Genomic DNA, 11,870 nt, shown 5'->3' on the forward strand with positions numbered 1-11,870 from the left:
TGCTTTCTGATGCTATTTTTTTTTAGTTACAGATGGAAAATCTCCTCCTCAGAATCCAAATAGTAAAGTAAGGTGTTCCCTTGGGCAGGCAGCACGAGAGGCCATGTCTCTGTGCACGTGCAACCCAGAGCTGGTGCAGACACTTTTATTTACTGCCCAGTTATGAGGAGACTTAAGAATCCTCTACCACGTGACACTTAATAAAGGCTAGAGATCTCAACTGGATTAGGATTACTCAAGGGATTATGAATGAGAAATACAGCTTGTTGCCCTCTCTCATCCTAGGAGTCAGCTCTTACACACTTGCAAGCTTCCCTCTGCTAAATGCAAGCTTCTGGAGGAAAAATAATTCAAGGTTTCACCCCTTATTTGTGTTGGGCTGAAAAAGTATTTGGTGCTTTGTAGATAGGGGATGTCTAGTGCAGAAAGGAAGGGATGTGGAAAAAGCAAGGATAATTTATCTCCTTTTATTACTTCAAAGTTCCAGGGCTTGAGAAAGCAGGAAAATCACTACTCTTCCCAGTCTTTAAAAAGTATACACACAAAGACCAGGCAACATAAATACTTACAGGATGTTTTGGTCCAGTCTTTCTTGGTCAAAACTCGCACAAAACATCCAAACCTAGCAAAAAAACCCCCATCACTGCTACATTTTAATGTTTCCACCATGAAGATCATTTTGTTTAAAGTATTAACAATTGCATTTCTGCATTTTTATCAAATTTCAGTTCTTATCACAAGTACCTTAGCTACTTGCAGGTTAAATTATGTAAGTTGTAAGATATATTACTCAGCAGTTGATCAGTATCTATAGTTTTAGCTCATCACTGAACTAAAACCAGGAAATACTATATCCTTTGGGTTAGCAGAAAAACATTCAAGGTGGTAGAAAGGCTTTATTCTGTTGGCAGTCAGCCTCTTAGAGTGTTGGTTACCACAGAAAACAAGGCTTTGAAGAAAGTAATGTATGAGGGAAAAAAAAAAAAATCTACATTCCTCACTTGTTTAAACCTCATAGCCCCAAATAGCTGCCAAGCCACAAACACAAAAGTGGAAGCAAATTGCTTCTTGAATCTTCCTAGGTACTAACAATTTAGACATTCCAGATTGTTTGTACACATGGAAACAAACGTTGGGCCAAATTTATATACCAGAGCATCTGGGCACACCCCTGCCAGAGGATCATCAGCCTAATGCTGCAGAGGTCAGCATGACTACACAAAGCCACACCTGTAAGGATCCTGTAGCTGTGGGCAGCTGTTATTTAAAGAAAACCTGGTGGGATCATAAATCAGTGATCTAAACAGTGATCTCTGGGAACTAAAGCAATGGCATTTTCTGGAATCTCAAAGATAGTGAGCATTTTAAAATCTTGCTCCAAGGACTCCTCAGCTTTATCATCTGGCTGCTGTACATGGCTGTCTAAAGTGGGTCAAGGCAGAGCTTGCAGCACTTTTATCCAGGCAAGAGGAGAGGATGCAGGTAAGTAGGTTATGAGGCTCAGCACAAGGAGATCAAGGGCCCTCAGCTCCAGAAGGTGCTCTCAGAGCAGTTTGCATAACCAGTGCACACCCACCACAGCCAGCACAGCATGGATCTGCAAGTGGTGCTGTCACCTTCACACAGGTGACATTCTGGCCAGTGAAGAAGGGCGCTTCCCAGCTTTACTTGAAGGCATCCACTGACCTCGACTCTTCAAATCCCTCAGTATTTCTGGAGTACACTTCAGTGTCTAAACTCAGTACACAGTCACAGCACAACCTGACAAAAGCCCCACTGCTCTGCACTGTAAAACAAGGTGTTAACTTTTACTGCAGGTAACTTGATCTGAGTGCACAAAACCAAATGCAACCTTTAACCTCACTGCTACCCCACACAACCTCCTCTCATCCACCAAGGAGAAAAGTGCATTACCACAATTCCTGAAACAGCTCCTGATGAGTTAAATAATTATAAATTAAATACATGTTTCTACAGCTCTGTATGTAGCTGACAGCTGCATCTGCCCCTGCTAGGCCCAGGATCAACAACTCCTCAAACGTGAGGGAAAAGGATGATGACCTAGAAGTAACCCCACAAGCCTTCATACATCAAGCTATCAGCTGAATATTTTTATTTAATTATTTCAGACATACAGGCTAAGTAATTTACAAAACATATTTATTAGTCAGTACAGAAGTACACAGCAGTTGCACAACTCATACCAAAAATAATACAAGCCATTTTTATCCATCAACATCTACTAGAGCATCAATTAAATTACAAGAAACTTCAAACTTTCATTGCAGGTCATTAACAGGACCACCTGCAACACTTAAAAGAGTTAACAAACCACTGTTTCCTGAATGGTTCATATCCTTCATGAATCAAAGCCACTGTATTGCTCCCAGGAGTGATTTTAAAAGCATATGTTAGTCTTGCACAGCTTCAGCTTCTCACTCAGTGTGTTGAACTAGAAAAACAAGCAAGAGAGGACAGGTTTCTCCAGAGTTAAGTGAAAAACAAGTTTACACAATCACTAGAAAGAATTATTCTTGCTAAAATCATATCTGACAGAAATGCTACAAGTATAATAGCAATAGTATTTTTTAAAACCTCTTTAAACTGGAATACAGCTTCTTTGTGCTCTTGCCAAGGCCGTGCAACCAGTTTGTTGGCATAGAAATGCTCATATCCCTCTGAAGGTGTCTCATGAGGCAGCTTGTGAGCTCAAGAACTTCAACTTTTTCTGTACATTCACAGGACAAAGCCCCCAGAGGATGCTGCTCACATGCAGTCACTGGTGAGCAGCCATTACCAACCAAGTTTGATTTTTCTTGGTGCTAAGTGCACCATCCCCTCCTGCTAGGATTCCTGTTATCATCCACCTGACAACAATCAAGTCCCATAGTGGGGCTGGTAAAAACAGGCAAAACATTCCCAGAGGCAACCTCTAGCTTTAGGTTGCAGCTTCCATCCTTTCCTCTCTGATCAAAACTCCAAGATAGTCTCCAAGAGTTTCACAAGGAGAGTCAGTATTTAACTCCCTCTGAAACAACAAGGGAAGGTATTTATCCAAGAATTGAGACTGGGTCAGAGTGCCACTGCAATGCTTTGTCCCTCAGTGACTCTGCAGCTGAAATGGTTGTGTAAGCACAGATGCCACTTACACCTCTGCCACCTCGTCACTCCCCAGTTCTCATCCACGTCTGGTACCGATCCGGAAGCGCAGCACTCATGACTGTGGTGTACACTGTGTTACTGGCAAGGAAAGAGCAACGGAGCGAGTGAGGGACATCCCAAAGGCAGGAAGGGGAATCCATCTAGCCAGCACACTCATGACTGTGGTGTACACTGTGTTACTGGCAAGGAAAGAGCAACAGAGCAAGTGAGGGACATCCCAAAGGCAGGAAGGAGAATCCATCTAGCCAGCACACTCATGACTGTGGTGTACACTGTGTTACTGGCAAGGAAAGAGCAACAGAGCGAGTGAGGGACATCCCAAAGGCAGGAAGGGGAATCCATCTAGCCAGCAAAGCAGCCAGACAAGTACTTATGGAAACAAATATTCTGCTTAGGTACACAAGGATTAGAAGAGACTGATTAATTTAAAGACTGCTGGCACTAATTTTTAGTGTTCTTTCCCCCACACAGCACAACAGAGGAAGTGTATTAAACAATTGCTATTGTATCTGTGTCACAGCTGAGATGAACCTTTTCCTTTCCCCATTACCTCACATCGACAAGGCAGAGGAGAGCTGGAGGAAGCCATTGCCAAGCTCCAATGACAATGACTGACACAGAAAATATGACTGAGCTCTATGTAAAAGTAAACCATAACATGGTAACCTGCAAAAGTGCTACTTCTGGAACAGCATGGAAGAATGGTGTACTGAAATACATCTCTTGGAAATCCAGTAAATGGTATCTAGAAGTTTTATCCCACTCCGTTTATTACCAATTAATCAGATCTCTATCAGAACATGCAGAAAAAGCTACTGTCAGTGTTAACACAAACCCAGAATTTCCAAAAGTGGGCAAAGGAGTCCGTGTGACACCCAGCTGCTCCTCCAAAGGACTAATTTGTTTCACTACTCCAAAGCCATTTCCCATTACCAGACTGAGCCCAAACAAGTGCAGTTCCCTAACTCAAGTGGCAGACCCAAAAGGAACGGTGTTGTGGAAGTACAAGTAGAGGGTCACGAGCACAAGCCAAAATCTAAGCTGGGAAACCACAGGACTCAGACACATAAGGAAGATCCTGAAGAAGTCTGTGGTGTGCTTTCAAGTGGCCTGAGGCACAGCAGGAGGCACAGATCAACATCTCTCAATCTAATACTTACTTGTTTAAGACTGGCTTCACTGACAACACCTGTACAGAAAGTTGGAAGAGTTACCATTTGGGGACATAAAGAGGGAGGTAAATGGCTATTTAGAAACAGCAGTAGGATCAAGTTATGAAAGTTTAATATAAAGTCAAGAACTTCCTGCCTTTTTTAAACATCATACCATTTTACAGAAGCACTTTCAAAGAAGCCCTCTGAAAGACATTGCAACTCCCAAAGGTCACCATGTCTAACACTAAATGCCTGTGCTTGAAATAAGAAACTGAACTAAGTTTATGGGATTCACCTCCCACACTTTGCACCTGAATTGGTCAATTGTCCAGAAGCATTTTGAACAACTTTCAGTCTCTTCAATCCCCTAGAGAGAGCTGTGCAGTAAACCTTGCTCCCCACAATAAAAAACACAGCTTTTACATCCCTGATAAAAGAACACTTCTGCTTTGTCAAAGAACTTTAAGAGCAACTCACAACGCAGAATTTGAGAAATACCTTAAAGAGTGTATCAAAGTTGATGTTGTGCTGTCCAGTAGCATTGAGAGCTTTGATGGCTGCAGTTCTGTGGGAAAGCAACACACTATCAATTAAACACACTTGTCTGTTCCAAAGGCTACAAAGCACCAACACAAACACCCTCTTACTAAAGCCTTGACACTGACATGCCTGCTTGTGTCTAAAATAACCCCAAGTTGTGTGACTGCATCTCATCTCAGTGTTGAAGTTCCTGTTACTATTCCATTGAGTACATACCAAGAAGGTACCTGCCAATCCTTTTTTGCACACTACAGAGCCTAAAAATCCCATGTAAGCACCTTCCTAGTGCCATCCAATACTTTGACACTGTCAATCTAAGTCATTTATCTTCTACTAAACTTTGCTTTTTGAGCAAGTTTTTGGCCTCTGCATTATCTTTGCCATTTCTCATTACGCTAATCACTGTCTCACACCCTTTCATCTGTGAGTACTGCTGTACACCACATGTACTCCCTTCAGAGTGGCTTCACAAGAGCTGAATGAGCTGCCTGCTCAAGGAGCAAGCACCTGCCCATACCTTCAGCCACTTTCAAACTACGTGCTCTTCCCCCACAGAGCTTCCAACCAATTTACCTGCGATCATCAAAAGGAGGAGGGGTAGTCCAGTGATCATAGTTTGTCTCCACACGGAACCACCTGCAACAAGCACGTCAGCAAACAAAACTTGACTCAGTAGGTAATGCATGAAGTCCAAAAATCAGTATCCCTGTATTGCCAAAAGGAAAGAACTCCCTCAAAAGGCAGCTCCCTCCACTTTTGCAAGCCCAAGGGCTCCAAGCTGGTAGCTGTAACAGCTTTTACCATGAACTATGGAACACAGGAATGGGGTGGGTGACCTCTTATCTCCTGCTGCAACCATGACCAAGAGGTGCCCCAGATCTCAAGGAAGTTGTGCCACTAACCCAGACACTCAAAAGGGAACATGACAAGCAAAAACCAAGTGGTTTTTTCCTACTTACGCTCCACTTAAGGGATCAAGAGGCCAGAGATCTGCTGGCCCTCTTCTATTCCTCGTTATGACCATGCCTTCTTTGGGTGAGATGCCTCCCACAATATAGTAAACCTCAGCAATGATGGGAATGTCAGCCAGTCTGAGAACAGCAGACTGGAAGTCCTCTGCTTCGCTCAGGGTCTAACACAACAAGGAGATGACAATGAAGTTAAGCACAAAAACAAACACTGGAACACCTTCAGAAGATAAAGGTCCAGGCTTTTCTGAAAATAGTAATTGACTCTGAAGTGCTACTTGAAAATCTTAATATAATACTATAACAAATAGCCTAAAATAACCCCCTGCACAGGTATTCACCATCTAGGAGTACAGCTGTGTTACCTGGTTATGACACAAGTCACAGCTAGTTGAAACACTCCCTAGGAAGGAAGTCTTGGCACAGCTTCTCCAGGACCTTTGGCACTGCAGGTTTCCCTCCAAAAGGGCTGGAATGGCCTCATTAGTGAGTACAGGGTCCACACTTAGTTTCTCCTGAGAAACCCATTTGCTTATCAAGTTGCCAAGTCTTCTGTGCCACTGATTTTAACTTATTACATGTTTAAGGACAAATGTGGTATAATTGTGAAATTTAAGATCCACTCAGTGCACTTACATCTCGCACAAGCCAGCTGACTGGGTAATTCCTATTGAGGAAAGCAGCTATAGCATTTTCCCACCATCTACCACCATCTGGGGAGAAAAAAAAATTACTATACATGGAATTTATATACAGTGAGACAGGGTAGGTGCCTATCAGCACCAAGTATCAACATTTTACAGGAGAAACGCCAACAAGGAGCACACCCTTCAGGTGGAATATATATAGACAACTTAATTCCAACTGACAGTCAGCCACAGCAGCTGGAATAACACCCTGCTTTCCAGAAACCATCTCAGACCTGTCATGACAGGAGTGATAATCACCTCATTACTCACCTCACTGAAATATTAGAAGAGGAATAATTTCACGAAAACAATAAAACAGCTAAAGAAGAGGTAGTGAGAGTGTTTATGTTACTGGGAATAATAACCAAAGTGCAAAAACCAGAAGGCCAAATTTGTTACTATTTAAACACACTTTGCAAAGCACAAAAAAAATAATAAAATCAGTCTGCTTGTCACTTGATAAACCCTGATCCTGATTTAGTCATCCTGCTTCCCCCAAGAGCCACATGCTCACTTCCCTCAATTTGCAGTTGAGTTGGAATGAACTGAAAACAGCTTTCCCTTCAGAAAAACCAGCAAGCAGTCAGCAGCAGCCCATGGACAGAACTGCAGCACGTGTGGAGTGAACATCGGATGTGGAGAGACACGGGACTTTGGTACACAAGCCTTCCTCAACCAGGCCTTTCAAGAGACTCAATAAACACCTAACACTTGCCTTGAAGCTGAACTAAAAGCAGTTTGCCCCAGTAAGTATCAGCCCAGGACACCCCAGTTTTGAAAGCATTAAGTAACTACTCTGGAATCAGAAGCAGTGTGCGTGTAAACTATGGAAAGAATTCAGTGAATCCAACAAGGCAGCATTGGCAAAGCAAACGGGAAGCAAGAGGTGCAAGTGCTCCATAGCAGGACCCCTACTCAGAGATAATGTTCTGGTGGAACACATACAGTGAATATTGTTTGCATAGCTAAGGAGTTGAAGTACAGATTGTTCAAGATGGAAAAACGCTTATCGCCATCACAAGGGAAAAATAAACGTTTTAGATGTTAGTTCTGAGAATACATTATTGCCAGTTCTAAGTCACCTAAAAGAACATAACAGTATCAGCTTCTTAAAAGGAATACAGGGAGAAGAAAGGGAGGAGACAACTTCCCAAGCTTTGAGTTGGACATAACTGCCATTACTTGTGGAACTGAAGGAAACCCTGATGAACCAGTGACCTTCCCCTGCCTTCCCCACTGCTACAAGCTTGAGTTCTCAGTACTGGCATCTCTCAACTCTGCTCTACTACTGATCTTGCTTAACTGTCTTTCTGTGTCTCCTGACACTCCCTCAAGGCATGTTGCCTTTCCCCTAGATCTTCCCCCTCTTTCCAACTGCCTTGAGGCCAGACAACCATGGAATACAGCAGAACCAGGAGAGGAGCCATTTCTTTGCTGTCCAAACTGCATCTTGCTGTCTCAGCTCCATCTCTGCCACCTCCGATGGTGTCTCTTGGCCAAACCACACCTTTTACAGCATTCCCAAGGCTTTTCCCCATCCTTTGACACTTTCAGCTCAGGTGACACTGCTGACAAATATTTTCTCCTACACAGCAGCCAAAACCAGGCATGTGTGCTTTCACACCCTGAGGGCAAGTCAAGGCATTCCACCTCACATCCTTCTTGGCAACCTTGACCTCATTGCTCCCTCTGGGAGAAAAAGGCCAGGGCAGGCAACAATCAACAACAACACACAACATGTGCTGTGGGAGACACTCCCTTTACCTCGTTCATCCCCGGAGATGGTGAACTTGTGTGGACTCTGCCCAGTCCACAAGCCTACGTAACCAAGAAATGTCGTGCCCTGGTACGCAACCTGAAACCAGGAAGGAGAGCAGTTGAGCATTCCAGAACAGTTGGAACCTGCAGCCTGTACTTCTTTCTACAGCTTTCATACCTACATTACTAGAGCACACTGCACCTTCAGTTACAGGAAAACATGCCAAGTAAATTAGAGAGGGACTCTGAGGCCTCAAACTCACAACATTTCAGTTGTTTGTGATCACTGACAGCTACAGGACTTCTGCTCAGCTTAAACTGCCAAGCAACCAACAATAACTTTTCTGTTTACAAAATGGACTAATGAAGATTTAAAAAAAAAAAATCAGACTCAAAACTGTACTAGCAACTAATTTTTTTTTGGAAATATTTGTCTAAAGACACTTATTGGTCACAGAAATTCACAAGGTCTAAAGAAAAAGAAAGTGCCTTAGAATTGGTTCCTACCAAAACTGATCTCTTTGCCATATTCCCTAATATATCTTTCCTTTTTTAGCATCTCTTAGAAATAATATCTTCAATACCAGATTAAACTGTTCTACTTTTTCCAGTCCATCACCATAAACTGGATGTTCAGTAAGGAAAGAAAATCAGCCTTCATCCCACATTGCTGGGGCATAACTGTGCTGCTCTAACAATCCAGCATATATGGGATAAAAACCCCATTCCTACATTAAACCCCCCATCTAAGCAGCTATGGGGCTGTCCCATTCTTCATGGAACACCCCCCAGCCACGCTAACCCCAGAGCATACCTGCCCACCCTTGATGAACTGCACATCCAGAGTGATCTTGCTCAATATATCGACAAAATCGTAATCCAGGTTCCGACCGTGGTAAATGTTGCCTTTGTCATCCTGAGCCACAATGCTGGTACAGAACCTGCAAACAGAACAGGGCAGGGAATGACTGAAGGCACAGCTCTGGCACTGCTTGCAATATGCCAGCTGCAGGAGCCCAGCATTTCAGGAGGAACTGAGTTGATGCTCTGCTAATTGTTTAATTAATGTCACCATGCAATGAGGAGTCCAATACCAGTCCACAGCAGGTCAGAATTACAGGGCAAGCAGAAAGCAGCACTTCCACTTGGGAAAAACAATTACTGCATTTAACTTTTGTAAGCCATAATGAAAAGCTAACATCTGAAAGCATCCATAAAGTGTCACACTTGCTGCAGTTAATTATTTCATTTCTATTTGGACTGTCTATAATTTTAATCACAAGTAGATAAGTTCAAATTAAGTCCTAGCAGTAAAACTGAAGAAAATTCCTTCATGTATCAGCCATTTCAATAACAGACTATTCTCTAGAACAGGAAGAGTGCTCTAACTCCTTGTGTAACAAGTTCAGTTTCATTATAACAGGTTTTTTTTGTGCATTATATTGCATTAGCAGGGAATTAAATTATTTTCTCTGTTGGTTCTGAGCTGGTCATTTCAATGATGCATAACTCTGCCTCTCAAGAATATAAAGGCAAACAATTCTTCACATAAATATGCTATTCCCAGCTGATGGGGGTTTTCTAGTGTCCAAGCCAAGAAACTGAATTTCAGGGGCCTCACCGAGGCAAAGTATGGCAAGTATCCTCTGTGAAACACTAAAGAGCCAGCAGTTAGATATATCATATTCAATATTAATCCTTACTAAAAAAAATTATAAACTGAGTACTACATATTAAGGAAAAAAATAATCAAAGTGCAAAGAAAGAGCCATATGCCTTGATATTCGCTAAAATGTACATGCAGAATTATTTTAGGCTCCCCAGAGGCAACACCAACTGTTGATTATTCTCCTGCACCGTGTTTCCAGGGCAAAAAGAGATAATGAAACTCAGTATTTTTTCACTAAGATTTTGTTTACTGCCATAAATATACTACAGTCATTTTCCACTGTTCAAGTCGGGAAGTGATATTATGCAGCCATTGTGAACTTTCATCCAGAAAGCAGTTTAGGAGTAACTTTATCTCAGATAAAGCAGAGACCAACTAATTATTCTAGCCTGCTTTTTGGCAACTTTTAAGTGACAGAGAGCATTACATCACCTTCAAACATAAACGGTCTCTACTTTTGGATGGACACACCTTACCAGCAAAAACGATTTTTGGATTTTAGTATGTCTATATATATGTATATGCACAAAACGATGACAGATCTTGGTTGTACTTCCCGATAGAAAACATGACCGTTTCTCGTTCCATTCAGCATTCCATCTGCCAAAAAAGAAGGAAACCTTCCGGCTGAACAGATGAAGCGCTCTCAGATCCAACAGTGCAAGTAACCCACCACGTGCCTCGGCCACGCTGAACCGCAGCTCTCCGCTCACCTCTACGAGACCGTGTAAGTACTCAACACTTACGCAGTGGATTCGTAGGCGAAGTTCAGCAGGATTCCATCTCCGATATTGATTCCCAGTGCTCTGCACATCCCCACAATCTCTCCCGCGAAGGGCTGCGGCATGAAAAGCTCCAGTTCTGCTGCTATGGGCTGGATCACCTGGTGAACCCATTTGGGTACGCTCTCGCTGCAAGACACACCGAGGGGTGAGCCGAGAGCGGCTCTCACCGGGTTACCCCTGCGCTGCTCCGTCAGCCCTCCCGGCGCTGCCCCGCTCGTCCCCCCGCCCGGCCGCACGCACTCGATGATCCGCTGGACGGCGGCGCGCAGGAAGGCGGGCTCGAAGTGCCGCAGCACGGGCAGCCAGCGCTGCTCGGCCGGGCTGTCCAGGCTCACGTTGCAGCGCAGGGGGGCCGCCGCCCCCGCCGCCCCGCACAGCAGCGCCAGCAGCGCCCACGGCCCGCAGCCCATGGCGCACGGTGGAGCGATGGAGCGGCGGCGGCGCCCCGGGGCCAGCCCGCCCCTCCCCGCCCCGAGGCGTCACGGCCCGCCCGCTTCGTCCCGTGGGACGCGGCACCGAGCGGACGCAGCGGCAGGTGTGTCGCACTGCTGCTGGGCCGCTTGAATCAAACCCGATCCAACGCTGTCGCTCCCACAGCGAGGGCAGAGGGGACAAAGCCGCGCGTGGCAGAGCTGTCAGCACGCTGGCTGACACAGCAAGGCTGTAAACAAGGGGGAAACAGGAAGAGAGGAGACCGTTGTCCTCAAGCGCGGGGGCAAAAAATGGCCATTCTTTCAGTGTCAGAGGTTAATAGTTTCTGGGCACATGCACAAGAAAAGAAACTGCTCAGCAGAAAAAAACGCCCCCACCAGTACAACTGTGGTTTACAGATTGTACTTCTCCCCCTACCTTTGGCTCCAGCCCCTGCTCCACACTCCATCCCAACAGCACTTCGGCTCCCAGCTACACGTGCTCCTCCACCTGAGAGCTCACTGCCCTCCCTGATGAGTACCAAACCCTGCCCTTCCCTCAGCAGGAACATAGAATTTGAATAAAACAGAGCTGAAAAAAAACCCAAACCAAAACAAACAACCCTACTCTGTCCTTCTCTCCCTTAAGCCTCTCTAAGGTTTTTTGCTCTAGGAAGGAGAATGACAACAAACAAAACAAAACCCTCGCAAGAAAGAATTAACGTTATTACAAAT

General features: G+C 44.4%; 1 protein-coding gene across 2 annotated transcripts; it reads right to left on the reverse strand.

The window, feature by feature from the left end:
- Positions 1–2,144: 2,144 nt before the first annotated feature.
- Positions 2,145–11,226, reverse strand: NAAA (N-acylethanolamine acid amidase). Of its 2 annotated transcripts, XM_041427450.1 has the most exons (11): positions 10,966–11,220; positions 10,687–10,851; positions 9,086–9,212; positions 8,278–8,368; positions 6,461–6,537; positions 5,816–5,988; positions 5,430–5,492; positions 4,815–4,881; positions 4,323–4,351; positions 3,150–3,240; positions 2,145–2,452 (listed from the first exon to the last, which is right to left on the reverse strand). In XM_041427450.1, the coding sequence occupies exons 1-10, from the start codon at positions 11,133–11,135 to the stop codon at positions 3,165–3,167; spliced, it is 1,038 nt and encodes a 345-aa protein (XP_041283384.1). In that variant the 5' UTR covers positions 11,136–11,220; the 3' UTR covers positions 2,145–2,452; positions 3,150–3,164. The 2 variants fall into 2 exon arrangements, with proteins under 2 accessions (XP_041283384.1, XP_041283382.1); XM_041427448.1 differs by lacking the exons at positions 2,145–2,452; positions 3,150–3,240 and adding an exon at positions 3,250–3,442 and having other exon boundaries at positions 10,966–11,226.
- Between the last annotated feature and the right edge of the window lie 644 nt (positions 11,227–11,870).

This window comes from Onychostruthus taczanowskii, unplaced genomic scaffold (assembly GCF_017590055.1).
Source record: "Onychostruthus taczanowskii isolate IOZ18803 unplaced genomic scaffold, ASM1759005v1 scaffold114, whole genome shotgun sequence".
In the NCBI taxonomy this organism is placed as follows: domain Eukaryota; kingdom Metazoa; phylum Chordata; class Aves; order Passeriformes; family Passeridae; genus Onychostruthus; species Onychostruthus taczanowskii.

Coding starts and splice junctions, on each gene's coding strand:
- NAAA (XM_041427448.1), bottom strand. CDS start 11,135: ATGGGCTGCGGGCCGTGGGCGCTGCTGGCGCTGCTGTGCGGGGCGGCG. Junction 9,213..10,686: donor TTCGCCTACGAATCCACTGC/GTAAGTGTTGAG, acceptor TTCTGTTTGCAG/GTTCTGTACCAGCATTGTGG. Junction 3,443..4,322: donor GTGAAGCCAGTCTTAAACAA/GTAAGTATTAGA, acceptor TTTCCTTGCCAG/TAACACAGTGTACACCACAG.